Source organism: Medicago truncatula, chromosome 8 (genome assembly GCF_003473485.1).
Source record: "Medicago truncatula cultivar Jemalong A17 chromosome 8, MtrunA17r5.0-ANR, whole genome shotgun sequence".
Lineage (NCBI taxonomy): Eukaryota > Viridiplantae > Streptophyta > Magnoliopsida > Fabales > Fabaceae > Medicago > Medicago truncatula.
The window spans coordinates 9493367-9515887 of record NC_053049.1 but is presented as its reverse complement, the minus strand read 5'-3'; the positions used below and the strand labels follow the sequence as shown (position 1 = coordinate 9515887).

Here is a 22521-nt window from a genome sequence, read left to right as displayed (position 1 = left end):
GTCTGGGGTTCGAACCCCGGCCCCTGCATATAATAATGCATTGTCCTACCAACTGAGCTATGCTCACGGGACAACCACAACTTTTTTTATGGCCGAATTAAAGTCAATGTTGAACCATGTACAAGAAAATTAACTTTTTTATAAGTTTACCGAGTGTCAAAGGTATGATTGGTCCTGATTAGTACACGGGTCAATTACGATCCACCAACGTTCTAATCCGACTAATCGGACCTTTGACACTCGATAAACTTATAAAAAGTTAAGTTTGTTATACGCGGGTCAACATCAACTTTAATTCAATCATAAATTTTGTGGTTAGAGTTTTCATAATTGTCACATGCATTTAATTGACTGCAATGATTATCATTAAATGACAATTCTTTTTCTTCCGGGCCACCGGAATTTGAACTCCAATCACCTACTAGCCACTTACTCGCCCGTTTACCACCACCCCCACTTTCTTCCACACTTTTTTTCACTCGAATCATATTTTTTTTATTACAAAAAGAATTCAGTATGACCTATTATTGTGCCAGAGATGAAAGAGAGTTTACCTAGCTTTTCGTACTTGAATATGAGCTTTATATCATCTCACTCGTCACGTTCAATTATCAGATCTTGCTTCAAAGGTTCTTCCATATCAATCTCGACCGTGATGCTCATGTACTTTCTTCATGGGCCTTAATTGTTCTCCTCGTCGTATTTGACCATCTTGCCAATGTGACTTCCCACCAATGCGCCTACACTTACGTCCATGAAACCAAATGGGAGTTGATGAACTTGAACCCATATTTTTGTCTTTGTCATCAGAATAACTACATGATCTTCACCCACCGTCACCTTCTTTAAGATGATCATGCTGTTGTCAAGTAGCCGGACACCACTTTACCAATAAATCCATTTGTTTCTTTGATTGCTGGACGCACCACCATCACCATTAATATTCAAATTTTCCATGAACATAAAAAGAAAAACAAGTGTTAAAATAGCTACTTTGGCAATCGTTGTTGTATTTTTCATTGTCAGATGCTTATAATTTTTCCACCATCGCTTTATATAATTGCCATTCGCAGGACAATAATGTGTAATAGCCAAATCTTCATCAATAAAGGAATTAGATTCCTTATACTAATGGCAAAATGATATCCATACAAACTAGGATACCACTAATACACAATTATTAAATTGATATAGCCTATCGCTGCCTTTTAACACTAAATCAGTGACTTTCCATACCAAAATGGCATAGAATCCTTGTTTGATTTGACACTCACAGTTACCATAAATAAGTTGCCAATAATTCAAATGATTGGTCAATGATCCAAAAAGATTCAGAAGGGTCACAAAGATTTCGAATTACTTAGGATATTTTTTTTTTAAAGAAACAAATCAATGCATTTCATTAGCTAAAAGATATCAAATACATACGATAGAATAAATTATTTAGAATACAGCATTGCTATATCCCACGAAATATGAAAATACGAAAGCCACGATAAGGTACAATCAAACAATTACAAAAGTTTCTTTTTTATTTTAAAATAATATAATTTAGGATTTGGTGGCAATCATGGTCAGGCTAGTCTTATTCTTGGCTTTCGTGGAATAATGCTTCGTGCAAAACAACATTTTCCTTTAGAATATGATTGTTAGGGAAAAAAAAGGCACAAATCAGATCCACAAATGAATGCATTTCATTAGCTAAAAGATATCAAATACATACGGTAGAAGAAATTACTTGGAATATGATTGTTAGGGAAAAAAAAAGGCACAAATCAGATCCACAAACTTGATTAGATTGAGGATAATCAATCGAAACAACAAACTTCCACTTATTAAAAAATTGAAAAACATTTAGATTATCATCTGATAAACTGTTTATTTGTCTTGTAGAACAAAAATTTAGACATTTTTTTTTTTATGAGGGGGGACATACATTTATCCTTAACACCACAAAATGATGAATATACAAATTTGATTTTGAATTTTACCATTTTATGAATTGATCTCACATTTTTAGTGGTTTAAATGAAAATAAAATAACTTACTGTCAAAATAAATAAAAATAACAATTTAATATATACATTATTGTTAACTTAAAAAAAAACTTGATAAAATATTTTCTAAAACAAATTATCTCATTTTAAAAAATTTCTCATACCATAATTATGTGTGTTGTGACGACGTTCTTACTAACTTTCAAATTTGTTTTCTTTGAGGGAACTTTCAAATTTGTTATCTTGTAAAACAAAAACTTTCAAATTTGTTATTTTTTTTAAAGAACTTTCAGATTTGTTATCGTGTTACATTTCAAATATTTTTTTTGTTATATGAGAAAAGAAAAAGAAAGGAAAAAAAAGAAGAAGAAAATTAAGTTCTTGAAAAGGACATGCCTAAAGCATTGCCTAGTAAAGCATGTGATAAACACGGAAGAAACCACGAAGGAAACTTCCATCGTGCTTACATATTAACCCACCATTGCCCGCCTTTCCTGGATTGTTCAAAGCACTTCCATCAACATTAATTAAGAATTATGGTGTCCTCGTTCCCATGCTACCAACTCACCATCCTTGGAGTGGGAATAGGAATCACCAAGGAGTCAGTACCAAAAGCTTTGTGTGCAAGATGAAGTTGGAAAAATATTGTCGTGACAATCGAGTGCATATCTGGACGAATATTGTCAAAAACTAGTTTGTTTCTTGTACACCAAATATTCCACATAATCAAAGGTGCAAGGATCCCAATATCCTTCACTATTTTGTGGATTACCTTAACTATATTATCCACATCCCACAATGAAATTGGATTAGGGAAACCACAACCCTGCCAAGCCGCAACATATCGAGAGCAATGGAGGAGACGGTGGAGAATAGTCTCGTTTTCATTATGCCAAAATGGACAATCAGAAGAAACATTGACACCTCTGTATGCCAAAACATTGAACACTAGCTGCTACCAGTAATTTCCAAATCCAACTCCAAATTTCTTGAGACATTTATAATGCAATTTTACTCTTTTATTTTATTTTTAAGAATGATGCAATTTTACTTATTACCGATGTGAATTGGTTTTCTTATTAAAAAAAATGTAAACTGTACATATTGAGAAAATGAAAAAAAAAAAAAAAGTTTGAAAATAACACTATCCTTCAAAAAATGTTAAAAAAAAAAACACCACCAAGCAATAACAACTAGCCACCTAAATTGAATTTTAAAAACAACAATGATAAATAGGAACCTCTAAATTTAATACACATATTTAACCCTTAATTTTCTCTCTACCCTTCTCTTTTTTACTCATTGTTTTAACGTATATTATTTTTTGGTAGTAGCCCTTGCATATTTTATGCATTGTTCTTATCAATTGAACTATGCTTACGAGGACAGTGTATATAAATTCATTTCGAGTGTACACAAAACATTTTTCTTTTAAAAATGAAACATCATCCATCCTGGTCCCTCTATTCTGCAGCCATGAAGTTCTACCATTATTGTGTGCAGCATTTATTTCTCAGCAAACATTATTATTTGGCAGAAAGAAGACATCTCTCAAAGTTTCAAACTTACAAGTTATTTGTAAAATGATGATAATAATAATTTATTAATGGTACAAGTGTGTAATGTGCTTGCAGCCACGCATTTACCAAACCCGTTCCAAATTATAGACGTGCTAAGTTGTGAAATTTCGAAAGCACCTAATTTCAGAAACTTGTATATTCCTTAAGAAAAATTCAAATATAAAAGAGACATTCAAAGCTATACATCACTATCAAATTTCTCTATTATATGACTATAATAACATACGTGTTTTCCCCGTAAAGCCATTATCCTGAGTCTGTTTTACTTGCTAATGATGACAAATTAAGAGTTCGTTTGTTTGGACGACCAAATGTCTTACATTTTCATGTGTGATCCATATTTTAGGTATTATCCAATCTTGAAATTATTTCTTATTGTTATTGAATATTGGTCATTGCTAACATATGACGTGAGACACATGGATTGTTAACTTTAAAAAATAGAAAACATTTTCACAAAGTATACTGAATCTAAGAGTTAATTATCTAAATCCTTAATACATTAAAATTTTGTTAATCGAAATAGAGATTGTGACTAAAAACAAACTTTATTTACAAAACTAAATGTTCAAATTCTAAAAGCACCATTTTGAAATTTCTTAATTAATCACCAACCACATTAATCTAATCAAAGATTAATGTGATAAATATTCATATAGATAGAGGAAAGCAACAGAAACTGATCTTCAAAGAGAATCAACATGTCATGTCATACTACTACTAGAAGGAATAGAATAAAAGTTTTTTTTTTTTTTTTTTTGACAAAAGGGATAGAATAAAAGTTTTGTTCATTGTTATAACAAATATATGAAGTTGAAAAGAACATTTGTATATAGTTTTGGGTTCAAATATACATATGTATAATTGCTTCCGCACAGAACTTTTGTGACATGTTCCGACACTATATTGTGCTCACGATATCATCCCTTTTCCAATTTCCTCTCCTTCTCTCACTTAATCTTACCTTCTATCTTCATTAAAAAAAATATATAATCTAGAGCAGAGAGAGATTAAGAGAAGGATAAAGAGTTAAGAGAGGAAAGGAAAAAAAGGGAAGAAGATTGAGTGCATGACTTGATTTTTTCTTGATGATCTCACCTTTTTATGCTCTCAATTTTGTTTTAGTCAAGTGAGATTCTTGCCCATGACATTGAGGCCCTTCAACTAGGTTTTATGATCTGGTTCGGATACCTAATAGCAAACTCAGACCCTATTTTAATATGATGATTCTTGACTCAATTTTTTTCGTTACAAAGCTGACAGAAACAAAAGGAAAAGAAGAGAACAAAAACACAAAAAAAAAAGATTAAAGTATATGGAACCATGTTCCTGCAGAGTCTGAAACTAAGAGATCTGATAATCATGTCAGAGGGGAGGTGTGAACAACATACTATAAGGTAGAAGAAACACCAATCTTAGCTAGGAAATCTGCACAGTTGTTTCCTTCTTGAAAAGTGTGATCAATGGAGGTTAGCTAGTCAAGATTGAGGAGATCCTTGTTTTTTTTAATCGACAAATATTATTAAACACCATCCCTACAAGACGCAAGGTATGGACGAAACAAGATACAAATGGTGCCGCATATAGACAGTACATCATAACCACCTAAAAACACCCCTGATGATAAACCCACCAAAACACGTCACCACCTAAAACAACCTCAAAAAAAAAAAAAAAAATCACTGTAAACACGGTATCCACCACCGCCCATCGTCACTACTCACCCACAAAGAACACCCTCAAAATAAAACTCTCAGACCCCCAACACCCAAGCTGAGCCATATTTCGAAGAGCACCTAACCGAATGATCATGCAGCTATCACAAACTTCGCAACCTCCGACCCACCGAAAGAGCACAACACAAAGCCCAAAAACCAACTTGAGTCAAAGAACTGACTCCCGATCTCGAATCAAAACTGATCGGCCCACTAGACTATAGTACCAAATTAGCAGGGCACCCCTCACCCCCGGTACACCAGAGAAAAACCAAATCAAGTCAAACAAAGATTGCAGCTAGACCCCGACTCCCGATCTCGAAGCCAAATGAACCGGCCTACTGAAAACCAGCACACAATATGTAAGACGAAAGAAATGGCATGCGAAGTTTAAACAACAAACAAATAAAAAGGAAAAGGCTCAACACAACGTGATACACACTCTCCAAACTCCGTAACAGAGGTTGCTTCTAAAGGAAATCACCCCAACAAGCACCCACCTCCTCACTTAAAACACCAACCACATACCCACAAACCAGCGATAGGGACAAAAACTACACCGCCAACCCACCTCACCATGAAAACAACAGCAATACAAACACAAATCTAGAGAAAGACGAAACCCAACAACAAAACACGGGCAGCGACGCTGGTTTGAAGCGGGAACACAACCCAAATAGTAACAATGTTGCCACCTTTGACAAGGAGAATGCACACCGACGGCCACCTGAAAGAGGTGACACCGTGAGCAAAGTAACAACTAGAAACTAGAGCCACGGTGGTAGAAAGCCAAAGCCACCGCTTAAAAGGACTGGTCACCGTTAAAACCACAACATACCAAAATGAGAAGCAAGAAGAACAACCACCGGCGAGGAAGCCAACCTTGGAAGACCCATAAGGAGGTGGTGCAGACGCAAAGAGACTCGCACGCACCACCAAACCAGAGTCTACGTCAAGATGACAACATCCAGACGTGCCTCTACTTCTAAATCTTCTTTTCTATTTTGATCGGCCTCAAAAACCAACGAACAGATCTACAACTCATGAAAAGCATATACCAAAACCAAGGATGGACATGACAGATCTACAACTCAGATCGAGCTGCATATACCACGACCCTACGATGAAACTAACACTGGGACCAACCGCAACGGACCACCGTGAGTCGCAAACGAACCACAGTGAGACACCACCGTGAACAGTTGCTTCAACCTCCAAAAGGTCACCAGCGGAACGGCCGTCGGAGAGCCACCGATGAGGTGATGCGGAGGGTTGCGCCTCGTCGCACCACCACCAAAAACGATCTACATCTTGAGAAGAGAATTTGGATTGGAGGGAGAAGGAGGAGGAGGTGTGGTTTAGAGAGAGTGCAGATGATTTTGAATTTAGAAAGAGAAAGTTTTTAGAACATTAACAACACGAGATTGAGGAGATCCTTAATGTCTTAAATCAACGTCCGTGTAGCAGAAAATCTCTTGAAAATTCATCTCCTTAGCAAGTAACAACCCACGATGAATAGCAGGAAGCTCAACAAGTAGAAGTGATACCCAGTACCAGAAAAGCACACGAGATTCAAGAACTTTAATTCCATTCAAGCTAAGCCAAAATCTTATGCCGGTCCATAGTATATCACTACCTAGAAAGAAAGAAGAAATTATACCTGGAAATGTCCTTCTATCTTATGAATCTTATGTACTCCTGAAGGAAATAATGAAAAAGAAAGAAATAATAAAGTGAACAATTTATTCATATGGCAAGTGACTGAATCCATCTATTTAATGTGTATGATTAAAAAAAGAGGGATGCTATATCAAGTGAATGATGCTTTTGCGGCATTCATAAAGGTGGTGGTACATGTGTAGCTGCTAATTAACATTTCTCGCGATGATTTTGGACAAAAACTTTTGCTATACATATATTTTCCCTTAAAAAACTATACATTGTGGTTTTTATCCACCTCCAAACTATAAATCAAAGTTTTCCTATATATTATAAACAAAAAATCATACACATAAAAAAGAAAAGTTTACCTTTCCTATTTGTGTTCCCATGTCAATTAATCGTTCTTAACCATATCTAATTCTAAATTCTAACTACTAATTTACATTTCCACCTAAAGGATATCCCAATTCCCAATCAAATGATTCCTTCCTAAAAGACCAATATAAACATTTTAATTTGGTCTCTAACCAATAAATGCACTACCTAATTTATTCTATAAACAAAATCCAAATTATCTTCCTTCATCGTTGACCAATAAATTACCCGACATATTCCTCTTAACATTCCTTAATCTAAGCAAACCATAAATCTTCTTCAAATCCTTAACCGTAGAAAAACCATCACCACCACAAAGACCACCTTGGTTACTTTCATCTTCCACGTCATCATCTTCTATCCGCCGTACGATCATATCCCCACACCCTCTCCCATCACCGTCCATTTGCAATGCCCCGATAACCGATTTAATAGCCCGACTCGGCGAGTTCCGATTCGCAATCATCAACTCACCTATCTCCGCCGGACTCAAACTCGCTCCCTGCCGGAAAATCTCATCCACCGCCGGAAAAAGCTTGTGTTCCTTCACACCTAAGTAACTATTCGCCAAAGCTTTGAAAGATGAAAAATCACACACCGGAAAATGAATATGAACGTCGACACGCCCCGGTCGGAGAAAATTCGGATCAATAAACTCTTTACTATTCATCGTGAAAATCATTATTCTTCCTTCGGCATAACTCGAAGTCATAATCCCGTCCATGAAATTCTGAATCCCCACCGACGTAACGGTCGCCGGAGATTCCAATTCCGCCGTGATAAACCGATCGAGATCCTCAACAACGATAATCGATTTAGGTGATGTTTCTAGTAAGAGAAATTTCAAATCTGAATCGCTTTGAATTTTCGAGAGATCAACATCATATACATCATAGCAAAGAAAATTCGCCATGGCTGCAACAAAGCTAGATTTTCCGGTACCGGATTCACCGTATAACAAGAAGCTCCGTTTCCAAACACGACCGAGTCTCCGATAATAATTCTTCGCTTTCAAAAACGATTCGAGATCGTTTTTTATTCTGTTCTTCAAATCAGTTTCCATTAACATCGTTTCAAATGTCGATGGATGATTAAACGGAACAGACCTCCACCTCCTTCCACCACCACCACCGCCGGTGATATTAACGAACAAACGTAAATCACGTTTTCCGTTGTATTCTATTTCAGCGGACATGGTGGTAATATGATGAAGATAACTACTTAATATTCTTCGTTTATCGGTTTTTCTGATCTTGATCACAAATGCACCGGTTTGATTTGGTTCGGTTTTTGTATAGAACCAATAAACCGTAGCACCGAGAAACCTGTCTTCGATGATTTGATCTGAGTCTAGGGTTAAAACGATGTCGTTTTGATTATTTCCGGTAATGAGATTGGTGAAGTCGGAATCTTCAAGAGAAGGAAGAGAATGTAAATAAAGCGAAACTTTACGATAGAACATGTTCGGTTGCATGGTTTGGTTTAGTTCGGGGACTTTGAGGTATTGGTAAAGATAAAAAAAATCTTGTAGTTTTTTGTGGAGTTTTTTTGTTGTGTGTATTAAACCAGTTTTGAATAATATGTATCGAATTATGAAAAGAATGATGGGTGTGAGGGGAATAAGGATTATGAATTTGTAAGATAACATGGTAGAAAAAAAAAAAACACAAACACAATTTGTTGTTTCAACTAGGTGTTGTTAGTGTTGTTTTGGGTTTTATGATGTTTTTGTTTTTTGGGTAGATTCATGTTTGCGATGAAGAGAATAAGGTTTGTGAGAGTGTTGGCTGAAGGAGAAGAATTGTGGTTGTGTTGTGTTGGGTTTATATTGCTTTGCTCTTTGTGTGTTTCGTGTGTGTTTGTTTTGCAGAAGAGACAGCTACGTGTTCTATTCTATTTGAAAGTGTTTTTTGATTTGATTTGATGATTTTTATGGGTCCCGTAATCTGTTTTCTTAAAATCATTTTCAACGCGGAATTAGGTAAAATACAATTGGAAATTTTTTATTTTTTAAAATTATGAAAATTTGTTACATTTTTTAGTTGCCTTATTTATTTATTTTTTTTATACACCAAAACTCTATTTTGACCAATTAATTAATTAAAGATGAAACTAATCCCGTGAGCATATATCGCATTTTATATGGAATGGTCGAGGTTCGAACCCCGGACACTCCACTTCTTCTCCATAATTAAATTGTGTAAGCTCTAACCACTATGTTACTTGACAAAAAAAAAGATGAAAGTATATTTTTTTTTTTTAAGAAGATGAAACTAATTAATTAGCAACGTGAATACCAACAATCATGCTCCATTCTTCATTCAATCACTATTATAAACAAAAAAAATTATTTTAAGGTTCATTGAATAATTGATGGATATTCCTTGATCGATATGAGTTTGATTCCTAACTCATATTGAGAGTGGAAAATTAGATAAAAGGATGTTGAAAATTCTTAAAACATACTTCATATGTCTCAAATTATAAGTTGTTTTCCAAAAAAAAAAATTTCCAAATTATAAACAGTTTTACATTACCAATGAATCGTTAATGACACTTTTTCTGTTATATCATTTACTATTTATTACTCTTTTTTTTCCAGTTCATTATATTATCTTTCTCATATCATTAATGAATGATAATTTTGTAAAATTACTCATATTTTTTTTTTTGCAAAACTAGTTATATTTCTTAATTTATATTAAATACCGAAACTGACTTATAATTTGAGATGTATGATTAACTCATGAAGAAATTTAGCGGCGTGATATTGTTTGAAGGCGCACAATCAATAAAGTTTGCTACTTTTTTTTTTTTGAAGGAAATAAAGTTTGATACTTAATGCTTTAAATGACGTATAAATTAAGAAGTTCTACATAAAAGAAAAAGAATAAAAATATATCGAAGTTACTTTAATAATAATTTATCAAAAAAGAGGTTCCCATTAAGGTCTGCCGCCTGCTGCGTAACTGTTTGCTTACAATAGACAACTTAATTCGGAGAAATATTATTTAGTTTAATGTTTAGCTTTGTGTGACTGGTTGTGGAAAGATGAAGGATATTTATCATCTTTTCCATTCCTTAGACTTATTTTAATTTGGAATCCTTGTCGTGGTATCTTGCTTGGTGTCATCACGGTGCCTCCTGAACATGTATCAGATCATTTTTTTCAGTTTGAAAATTTATGCGATTTTCCTAAAAATATCTATTTAGTTTTCAATCTCATTTGGCTAACTTGTGTCTGAGTGTTTGGGAGTGAAAGAAATACTCGGGTGTTTTTGTCAAAAAAAGGCCTTTTTTAAAATTCTTCTCGACAAAATTAAGCTTCAATTATATTGGCGGCTGAAAGCGAATGAGTTTAAGTTTACTTTTACTTATCATATGTGGTGGTTTAACCCTCTAATTTGTTTGGGATTAATTTGTAGTGGGATTGCTTTAGCCGCTTTTTGGTTTAGTTTTTCCTTTTGTTACTTGATGTAATTGCTACTTTTTTGCTAGTTTTTCGGTACCCATTATGTTGGAATTTTCAGATTTTTGGTTCAATATATTTCATTTCAGTTTCTTCAGAAGAAAAAAAAAACTTTAATAATAATTGTTGTTTCTTCTATAACAACAAACTAACAAAATACTCTTTGACGTGCATGGGTCTTTTATTTTTTACTTGATAATTAAGGCCGACATTATATTAAGGTAGAAAATATAAAATAAAATTTTCAGAAATTGTTTATAAAATAAAAATCAATTATTTTTTTCAAGAAATTTTCATTTTTGTTTGGTCTATTAGGGGGTAAATCAAAATAAAAATATTTTATAGGGGGACAACCGGAAATGACCTATATTACAGGGGGTAAAGACATATTAACCCCAATATATATAGGCTTAAGTGCAGTTTTACCCCCTATTTTGATTGAATTTGGATTTCGCTCCCCCCCCCCCCCTATATTTTAAAACTCGGAATTTAACCCCACCTATTTTGATTGATTCTGGATTTTGTCTCCCCTATTTTAAAACTCGGAATTTTATCCCCCTCCCCTGTTTTATCCACATAATTAATTATTTATATTAATTTTTTTAATGAAAAAGTAAAAATAAAACCAAAAAAATACTAAAAATAATGAATAAAAAATACTAGAAAAATGCATAAACTAGTATGATCTCTAAAAAAAATAAAAAACTACTATGAAAATAGCAAATATTTAAAGGTGAAAACTAGTTTTTTCATGTATTTTTAATTGAATTTTTCTTGTATTTTCATCGTTTTTCTATTTTGTTGCCTTATATTTTTCCTTTATCTTGTTTTCTTTTTATTTTTTTCCCGAATTAATATTTTCTAATAGTTTCTTTATTTTTTCTAGTATTTTTTGGTTCTTTATTTTAAAATAGGGGGGCAAAATCCTGAAAAACGTAAAATAGAGGGGTAAAATTCTGAGTTTTAAAATAAGGGGGGCAAAATCCAAATTCAATCAAAATAGAGGGGGTAAAATTCCGAGTTTTAAAATAAGGGGACAAAATCCAAATTCAATCAAAATAGGGGATGAAACTGCATTTAAGCCTATATATATATATATATATATATATATATATATATATAATATTTTTCTTCTTTTATTTAAAAGATATAGAAAAGCTAATAAATTTAACTTACGTATTAATGAAAATATTTTGTGTATGATTTTTATATTAAATTATCATTAGTAATAACAAACATTTATATGTGTTTTCTAAGCATCAATAACAATTAGAAGTGCTCCTTCAAAAAAAAAAACAATTAGAAGTGCATTTGGTTACACCAAAAAAAAAAAAAAAGTGCATTTGCTATCTTAGGAAAGACTCATGTCACCTATAGTTTTTGGTGAAATGGGGTTTAAAAGCCCCAAACTTTTTAATATGGCAATGTTTGGAAAACAAGCCTGAAAATGTTTTACAAGTTGAAACTCCATTTTTGAAAGGATAGGTTTAGACTTCTTTATCACTAGACTACTCAAAGCTAAATATTTTTCTAATTCTGATTACTTAGCCTCGACGCTGGGACACAACCCAATCTATGTAATGCAGAGTATTTGAAGTGCAAAGTAAGTAATCTAAAATGGGTTTAAGTGGAGTATAGATACCAGCAGTAACATATTGAATTCTGCTCTTCACCCTGCACTTTTTGCTCGCGCTCTGCAACCTTGCTGAAAATACCCATGCGTTAGTTAAGTAACGCAAGTGTTAAACTCTGTGTTATTTAACTAACGCTGCGTGAGTTAACTCATGCAAGTGTTAAGGTCTGTGCATCTTAAGTCACGCAAGTAGAAAACACACACTAAACACCAGCGTGACTTAACTCACGCTGGTTTTGTTTTCACCTTTCTTTGTCATTTATTCTATCCCACTTTTGCTAGAAAACAACAACTTCACCAGGATGACCAAAACCAGCAATGAAATTAGTTTGGTTTCCCATTTATTCTATCCCATTTACTCCACTTTTGTCATTTATTCTATCACATTTATTCCTTCGATTTCCTCCGGTGGATATTGACCAAACCAGCAATGAATTCAGTTTGGTTTCCCATGAAACAATAGCCATCTCTACTTTGTCTATCATCACCAAATTTCATTGAAAATTTGTTCATTATTTGTTGTTGTTTCATTGGATTTCACATGATTTGGGGATTGAAGAATTTCATGATTTCTGGTTCGCTTTGGACTTGCTTGTGTTATTCCCTCAAGTTCTGTGAAAGCTAAATCCTAAATTGTTTCTAACATTCATACCAATCGGTGAAGTTGATGGTGTTGAAACTGAAACCATATAAAAATGTCTTGTTTGGAATTGAAACTTTTGGATCCTGTTGTTGAGGTTTGGAGCAAGCGTGAAAGTAGCAAAAGTAGCCAAAGTAAATATTGAAAGAAAACCAACGTGAGTTAAGTTACGCTGCATGACTTAACTCACGCATAGGCATTTTCAACAAGGCTGCAGGACGCGAACGAAAAGTGCAGGGGGATGAGCAGAATTCTAACATATTTATTTGGGATTGAAACAAGATTTAGTCTGGGCACCATATTGAGCAATCGAAAGTGATGAGCCTGATCTTCACAAATCTAATAAGTGATGCCGAATACAATTATAAAATACTTTATAAAATATGTTTATTGAATCATGTCCTTATTTTGAAAAACACTTTCGAAATAATTATTTTTTCTAATTTTAAATTAAAAAAGATCATGAATCCTTTAATACAAAGTTCTAAGTTGTTTTAAAAAGAAAATAAATACACCCGTTCAATTTAAAATCGGAATATTTTTTTTAGGAAAAAAATCGGAATGTTACAACTTGTAAAATATTTATTTCTTACTATTCCATTTTATTGTCTACCTTTCTCTCTTTCATGACTGTTATCTTTCAAGTTTTGTATCATATCACCATCAATTATTAGACCAACTTTCATTTGTGTTTTGGCTGGTTCACTTGGTAAATTAATTAGTCTAACAGAATCTTCTTCATACTATGTATTGAAATTAATTACTAGGTTCCGTCGTTTATTTGATTTAATGTCTAATAAACTGTGTACAGTAGCTGATATGTTTGATCCTGCTGGGGAAGTTGGTGGAGAAGCGTGGGGTTGGAGGAGAAGGTTGAGGGTGTGGGAGGAGGAGATGTTAGAGGAGTGTAGGCAATTGCTTAATGGTGTTGTTTTGCAGCCTAATATTTTTGACAGATGGCTTTGGGACTCTGTTTCTGATGGTGGTTACACTGTGAGAGGTGTCTATGAACAACTGACAACGCAAGCTGATCCTCAAGATGTTACTACGGGAGATCTTATCTGGCATAAGCAGGTGCCGTTAAAGGTTTCTATCTTTGCTTGACGGTTGTTGCGAGACAGGTTGTCGACTAAGAATAAGCGTGATCGATACTGAAGCAGCGTTATGTGTTGCAGGTTGGGGCATGGAAGAGTCTGCGACACACTTATTTCTTCATTGCGCCACTTTCAGTACATTGTGGCATCATATCAGGTGTTGGATCGGAATACCAGGTGTTGACCCCCCTAATATTAGCGACCATTTCATTCAGTTTACTCACTCTACAAGTCACTCAAAGGCTCGTCAATCCTTCCTTCAACTTATTTGGTTACATTGTGTCTGGTTGGTTTCGAACGAACGTAACAACAAATTTCATAACAATATCCAAACCACCATTGAACAACTAGCAGAAAAAGTAAAGTTTCACTCTTTTTGGTGGCTTAAAGCTAATAAGGCCACTTTTGTGCAGGGTACTCACAGATGGTGGTCGGACCCTTTATTATGTTTGGGTATCGACTGACCTTTACTTCTGTTTCCTTCATTATATGACTGACTGTTTTAGGGGTGACACTTTTAGTACATCTTGTATTTAGGTGACTCACTGCCGTTGTTAATATATTTCATTTTTATGTCTTAAAAAAAATTAATTACTAAGATGGATTATTTATTTAATATTTCACATATAAAATAAAATCAAACAATCCAACTACTTGTTTATTATTGCGATTGCGTGTACTCTAACTTGCATAACTGAAAGGCACGAAGCTCTTTAGTTTGAGTCATGGCATGGACTTTCCATTCTAAGTTTATTTTTTGACTCAATTTTTTCATTCTAAATTATTAGTTCAATTAATTGAAAATAATGTCGACCCAAGTATAAAATGTCTCAGTTGAATAAAAGGGTGACACATTCTAAATGTGAAAATTTAAAATTTCTTATAAAACTTGAACCAAAAAAAAATAAAAAAAATCTTATAAAACATCCTCTTGTTTACAACTTTGCATTCACATCATATCAACTTTCTATTTATTTGGTCATTTTTTTTTCCCTGGCTAGCTAAGATGACGTTTGAGAATATTTAATTGGTTTTTTTCCAGAGATGACTTCAGATTCCACTATATCAATATATACGTGCTAGCCAACTTTTACAATCTACTTCATTTTTGTTATTTGTTTTAAATTTAATTCTTTTGTCTTCTTTTGACAATTTTTTTGGATCGTTGCTTTCAATTGGTCAAATTTTCAAAATTCAGAAAGACACCGTTCAAAAGACTCGGTATAAAAGTGAAAATAGTGATGTATGTATATTCTATTATTCTCTATATGGTTTTTTCTAAATTACCTTTAAAGAATGGTGTGTAATTTACCCACCAACCAATAAAAATGAGCAATTTATTTGTGGGGTTAAGATAGTTCATGAATATGTGTTTATGTGGCAAATTTTTATTGGTTGGGGTAAATTACCCATCATTCTTTCATGGGTAGCCTAGTTTTCACCTCTGTATATATATTATGTATAAAGTGACTTTAGGTATTCGCATAAAAATTGATAAAAAAGAAAAAAAAAAAAGGCATTGGCATAAATTCTGAAAGAATGTTTGAATGACATATTTGAATAGTAAAAATTAGCACTTTAAAAAAAAGGCAAATTCTATGGTACATTCAAATATTTGAGTGTACCGATACACTAAATTGTTAAATTATTAATCAAATGAGTTGTTTTTTTTGAAGAAATCTATCATTTACAATTATAAAAATTAAATCTTATTTACCAAAAGTGTCGACGAAATAAAATTTAATTTTTTTGAATTTTTATTACTCATAATGAAGATTATTGATTATTTTTTATGAGTAATGTTAAAAATTTAATATGATTCTTATAAACAATGAAATTCTGTTTTTCTTCTTATGAAATGATGTTTTCTAAAGGATAACCTTGACAAATAGCTCTTTACTTCCTAAAATAATCATAAATTTATCAATTTATGAAGCAAGGAGTACCGGTACACCCTAATTTGTGAGGTGTACCGTAGAAGTTCCCTAAAAAAAATAGTAAAGACTATTTTTGAGAGGAAAAAAATATTAAATATAAGAGATTTTTTTTTCTTTTCAAAAAGGAAAAATTATTTGTAAATAATAGGACCTGTTTGTTGGTCATAATTATCGAGATATGATTGGGTAAACAACATATCATATCTCGATCCATTGTTTTGATATATCGAAAAAATATGATAAATTATCATAAACCTACTCATATTATGTCTCTTTACTCTTTAGTTAAGTTTTTTTTTTAATCATGAATATAAGTTGGGTTAGAAATAAGTAAGATATAATAAAAAAACAACAATTTACTCAATAACACTTATATTTATAATAAACAACAATTTATCATGAATATATTTAATATGGCGTTTTTATCAAATATTAGTAGTAGCTTTTCAAAGAACCTTTCATTGTACAATACAGTATTTATCATCAGTAGTAAGACACAAAGGGGAATAATATTGAAATTTTACTTTTAATTAATATATGAAATATATACGGTTAATAGTATGTAATGCACATTTTAATTTTAATTTTCATTTAAACTGTCAGTGAAGTCTTGCAGCTTTATATACCTATATAGCAGTTCTTATTGTCATTATGAAAAGAAGAAAAAATGTTGATATTCATACAGTCAATGGAGAGTCAAATCCTTAACCATTAAGCTCCAATTTCATCTTTTTGTACTGTTTTTCGTCCTTAACTTTTATACCAATTAGTGTCTTGGTGTAATTAAACCACTTACAAAGAAAGTTTTAAAAGACATGATTAAAGTCGAGAATAATAAATAATGCATAAAGAATTCATAAAGAATTGCTACATGCATGTTACGTAGGAATTTCCATTGAGTGTTGTATCCACTTTTAACTAGGGATTGTGTTGGTTTCGTTTATATGGACATGTTGGGTCATGAGGAGCTCGGTCCACATCGAGGCTTGAACAACCATATAAGAGATAGAGACGCCACACTCTTACCCAAAACCTTAAGGTAATGGGTTTATGAGTCCTCTTACTTATAAGGTATTCAACCTTTACTGTACTTTTATCCAATATGGAGGAGATATAACTCACACTTGCACACAACAAATACACTTTCTTCAATTTAATGTGATGGATTTTCAATGGTTACCAATACATGTAGTCTCGGTCACTCATTTCTCTCTAACTGATCAGTGGAGTATTAGTATATATATAGATTTATATTTTTCACTAGACAACAAACTCAAACACTAGCAAGAGCACTTGGTGGTTATAGGGCTTAATTAATTAGCCTTCTCTCATGATTTTATTCTGCAAGTAAAACTACCCTTCTTCAATGTTCTTGTTTTTTTTTTTTTTTTGTTTTATGTATATTGTATTTTGGATTATTATGAAATCAACAAGAACATGAACAACTATAGAGATACAAAGCATCATAATTATTTGGAGACTCAATAGTCATACATTTAGTTTCTATAATATAGCAATAACATGTTTAGGATAGTCTTTGCACAATGATTGGACTCTTCACCCTGTGGGTGCCATCTGACCAAACAAGTGAGGAGGAAGACACCATTCGTTTTGAGTCTGCTCCCCCGACAGCAGTGACAACAAATGATTGTTTCTCATTCAATGATCTGAATGAGAGAATTTTTGGCTCCACACTAATGCTTATATTTTCAATTGGGATGACATTAGCCATGTACCTTGAGTTGGGAGAGCCAACATTTGTAACTGTTCTATGAATCTTGACATTGAAACTTTTCTGAGACTCAACAGGAATCACTAGTGCTGGATAGTTTATATCTTTCACAAAGGATCTATTGGAAGCTCTATGGCAACTTGAGTTTTCTCCACTAATAAGTTTAATTTTGTTAGCATCATAACCATAATTACAAAGCATCTGAACATAATCTTCCTTAGTGATGTCATAAACAAGTCCAGGGTCAATAGCTTGTTTTGGATTGACATTCCCAGATCCATAAGCAAACTCACCTGCCAAATCATTATAAGTACAATTAACCGGTTTTGTCGTGGTCATGATGGCAGATTTGATAGATGCTGGCGACCAATCTGGATGAAATGATTTCACATATGCAGCAACTCCAGCAACGTGAGGACATGCCATAGAGGTTCCAGATTTTATGTTGTATTTGACATGTCTTTTGTCATTTATATTGCCTGAGAGTGGCGCTATAGGTGAATATGCGGCCAAGATATCCACTCCTGGGGCACTTATATCTGGTTTCATAATTTCTAGAACCAACTGATTTGGGCCACGAGAAGAGAAAGAAGCAACTGTAGGAGAATTTTTGTCATGAAAGATTTCTCTCATCAAAATTTCAGCTATAGGGTATTTTGTGGAATTTGTGTAAGATTGAACTAGAACACTACTTGGTAGTTGCGGAATTTGTGTAAGATTTCTCTCATTAATAAAAGTCTTTCCATTTCCAAGAATGAGCTTATCAATGATTTGACGATCTATGGTAGTTGCGGCAATACTAAATAACCAAGGCGCTATACTAGAAACACTACTTGGTTTAGGACCACTGTTCCCTGCAGCCTGCACCGTGAGTATTCCCTTTTCCATGGCATGAAAAGAACCAATGGCAATAGGATCTTTTAGAAATTCTACAGCAATTGGGTTCCCAATTGAGATTGTGATAATGTCAACTCCATCAGCAATGGCATCATCAAATGCAGCTAAAATATCATTTCCATTGCAAGTACCATCTGTGTTGCATACTTTGTATACAGCAATCCTTGAAGATGGGACTCCACCTCTTGCGGTGCCTTTTGCAAGACCATAAAAGCTCACTCCCATCACCTCTCTTCCACTTGCCGTTGATGCCGTGTGGGTTCCATGACCACCATAGTCTCTTGCACTCTGGTCACCGCCGTACGAACGTGCTCCAATAATCTTCTTGTTGCAAGTGAAATTAGCACCGCCTGCACAAACTCCCCTCCACTTTTTCGGAATGGGACCAAGGCCTGGTCGATCATAAAAAATAAAAAAAAATCTCTTTAACCAATTAAAACACTCAACATATATGGATATTGTCAATATTTCTAATCATATTGTCTTTTCTTTTGTAAAAAAAAAAAATATATTGTCTTTTGTTCCTACGATAAAAATGATAACTAGGGGTATGACGGTTCGGTTTGGATTGGTTTTTGGTCAAAAAAATGTCAAAACCAATGAAATCTTCATCGGTTTGGTTTGGTTTGGTTTTTACTATTTTTCAAAAAAAATCGAACCAAACTAGTTGGTTTGGATCGGTTCAATTGATCGGTTTGATTGAAAATACAATTAAAAAATTCATATTTTCACAAATTTGTATTTCATGTATACAACATACTCAAATATTTCATAGAACTTTGTTTTTCATGTTCTATGTTTTTCAAACTACTTTGTATAATTAACAGGAAAAAACTAACATGAGATAAAGGATCCCATCGACGGTGAGGAACGATAGATTAGGTGTGACTGACGTCTAGTGTTGTTTTTTAGTAAAACCGAAATAGAGTGTGAGGGATGAGATCATGATGATGGGAGAAAGTGAATGAATTAAGGAGTATCATATGTTGAACTTTAATTTTGAGCTTAATCACAAATATGTGTGTGTGTGTGTGTGTGAGGAAGGATAATATTACTAAAATGGGGAGTGAGGTTGGCATCGGTTCGGTTTATCGGTTTGTTGGATTTCAAAATTAAAATCCTAGAACCGAACCAAACTATATCGGTTTTGGTTGGTTCGGTTCGATTTTGAATCGAACCAAACAAGGTTGGATATTTTTTTCGTTTTGGTTAGGTTTGGATTTTCGGTTTCATCGGTTTTATCCAAACCACTTACACCCCTAATGATAATATTGGTCAATATCCTATAATAATTATGACCAACCCCATTTATAAATATAGAGATACAAATGTGTGTTGGTTTGATGGTTGAGGTGAGGGGGTGGAGATGTGTGATAAGAAGGTCAATGGTTCGATCTTCAATGATAATGATGATGATGATGATGATAATAATAATAATAATAATAGAAAACAACTAAAGTTTGTCTTTTAAGAAACATCATTATTAATAAATCTTCGTAAAAGAGGAAATTAGTTAGATATAATAATAAGAAATTGTTCTAATTAATTGAATATGTATCATGAGAGATGAATATTTCGTACATATGACGATTAAAAGAAAAGTATGATGATTACATTAAGATATCATGACCATGATTAATACTAACATTTATACCTTTGTCCGTAAAACTTTCAGATTCTGGCCATATTCCGCCATCTATGACTCCAGTCACCAAACCACTCTCAACGATTTGATCTCTTTTGATTGATTGAGAAAATCCAAGAAAGTCCCACGACCTTGTAGTTTTTAGATGATAATTTTGGCATTGAAAAACGGAGACCACGCCTCTCATGCCAATAAGCTTTTCCCTTTGTTGGTCATTAAGTATGGCAGCAAAACCACTGAAGCTCCTGTTGTAACTTCGAACTAGGTGATTTTCCACATTACTACCATCAATGACTTGTTGCAACATGCTGAGATGATGAGAGGTTGGATAATATGATGTTCCTTTAGGAATTGAGCCCATGTACACTATGTAAGTTTTACTGCTTTCATCATCACTTTCGAAGGCATCGCTCACCAAGAAAATTATTGATAACCAAACAACAGATACAAATATGAATAAAATAGCATTATATTTAACCATTGTTTTCATTTGTGAAATAATGGATAGTTTGCTCAAACCAACCCAAACAATGTGTGTATACTATATAGTCACAAGAAAGTCCAAATTATATCATATAGTCAATGATAATAATTTGCTTTAAATTTCACTTTCAAAACAAAATCATGAACAAATCCCTCTAAATAAATTATTATATAGATCGAAATGGAAATATTTTTAATTATTAAGAAATGAGTAGCTTTAATAACAAAGATTTTAACCGAAATAATATTAAAATTATATTATTAAATAGACATATAATAATTACTCCCTCATTGCTTTTTAAATTCATTGAATAAATATTCTATCCAAATACAACTATATATTAAATATTCTAAACACTTTATCCCTTTTCATTTTTTTTGTCAAGTATGTAACCTTTTCATTATCATACATATATAAAATGATATATTACTTTATGAATCACTATTGTTTTTTTGCCATTTACTATCTCCATTCACATTTATAAACAAAAAATAACTTTTTAGATTCATTGAATATTTAATGTATTTGGTCTATATGTTTTTTTTACCATTTACACTCTCCATTCACATTTATAAGCAAAAAACAACTTTTTCGATTCATTGAATATTTAATGTATTTAATCTATATATTTAATTATAGACCAAATACATTAAATATTCAATGAATCGAAAAAGTTATTTTTTTGCTTATAAATGTGAATGGAGAGAGTAAATGGTAAAAAAACAATAGTAATTCATAAAGTAATATATCATTTTATATATGTATGATAATGAAAAGGTTAGATACTTGAAAAAAAAAATGAAAAGGACAGATAAAGTGTTTAAAATATTTAATATATAGTTGTATTTTAATAGATTTTTTTTTTTTGAGAGGGATAGAAAAATTATTGTTCACTAGCGAAAAGACGGGCACTCGAGTGTCCGTCTTTCCTCTCTTTTTATTGCACTAAACATTTGAAAAATATAAATGGTGTTTTTTTAATGAAATTTTGATTTTGATAAAATTAAAAATATAAATATTTGTTGCTTTCAAATTATAACAAACCAAATTAACCATGATTATCTATTCTCAATTAACTATATAACTATTATCTGAAATACTCTGGTTCTTGGTAATACTATTTGTTTTAATTCTAAACTTAATTGTTTTAACCATTATGCGTATAATTTAATCATTATCCATAACATTTCGGATTTTATTAAAACTACTTAAATATTCAACTTTACTTTATTCTGAATATTTTGGCCCTTGATAAAACAGCTGTTTAATATCTAAAACATTCTAATCTTATTTTTCTAACCTTCACCAATTTTTTTTTATTACATTAATTTTATAAGTTGTATAAGTAAATTTTAAAAAAGGTATAATTCAAACTTCCCATTCTTTGTGACTATTTCTTTTACTTCACAAAAATGCATAAAATGTTTAGAGACAAAATGTTTGTAATTTGGAAAAGAAATGGAAAATGTTGTAAGTAGACATGTACCCGCAATTAGTGTGCATTATGATGACAACCACTTGGGTTCTGGGTAGTGGTCAGGTGGAGTACGGATAACTCAAATCAACATTAGTCATCTTGTTTTTTTAAAAATAAACATCAGTCTCCCAATCACCTTGATGATCAAAAATAATATTGTTGATGAACAAAAATTAATGTTATG

At 32.7% G+C, this 22521-nt stretch overlaps 2 protein-coding genes across 2 annotated transcripts; both read right to left on the bottom strand.

Moving 5' to 3' along the window:
* Positions 1-7137: 7137 nt before the first annotated feature.
* Positions 7138-9222, bottom strand: LOC11446305 (AAA-ATPase At2g46620). Its single transcript, XM_024773586.2, has one exon. It carries the CDS (start codon positions 8975-8977, stop codon positions 7526-7528), a length of 1452 nt encoding a protein of 483 aa, XP_024629354.1. The 5' UTR covers positions 8978-9222; the 3' UTR covers positions 7138-7525.
* Positions 9223-17597: 8375 nt separating this feature from the next.
* On the bottom strand, positions 17598-20857 carry LOC11445695 (subtilisin-like protease SBT4.6). Its single transcript, XM_003627491.4, has 2 exons — positions 20386-20857; positions 17598-19123 (listed from the first exon to the last, which is right to left on the bottom strand). Exons 1-2 carry the CDS (start codon positions 20855-20857, stop codon positions 17628-17630), a joined length of 1968 nt encoding a protein of 655 aa, XP_003627539.2. The 3' UTR covers positions 17598-17627.
* Between the last annotated feature and the right edge of the window lie 1664 nt (positions 20858-22521).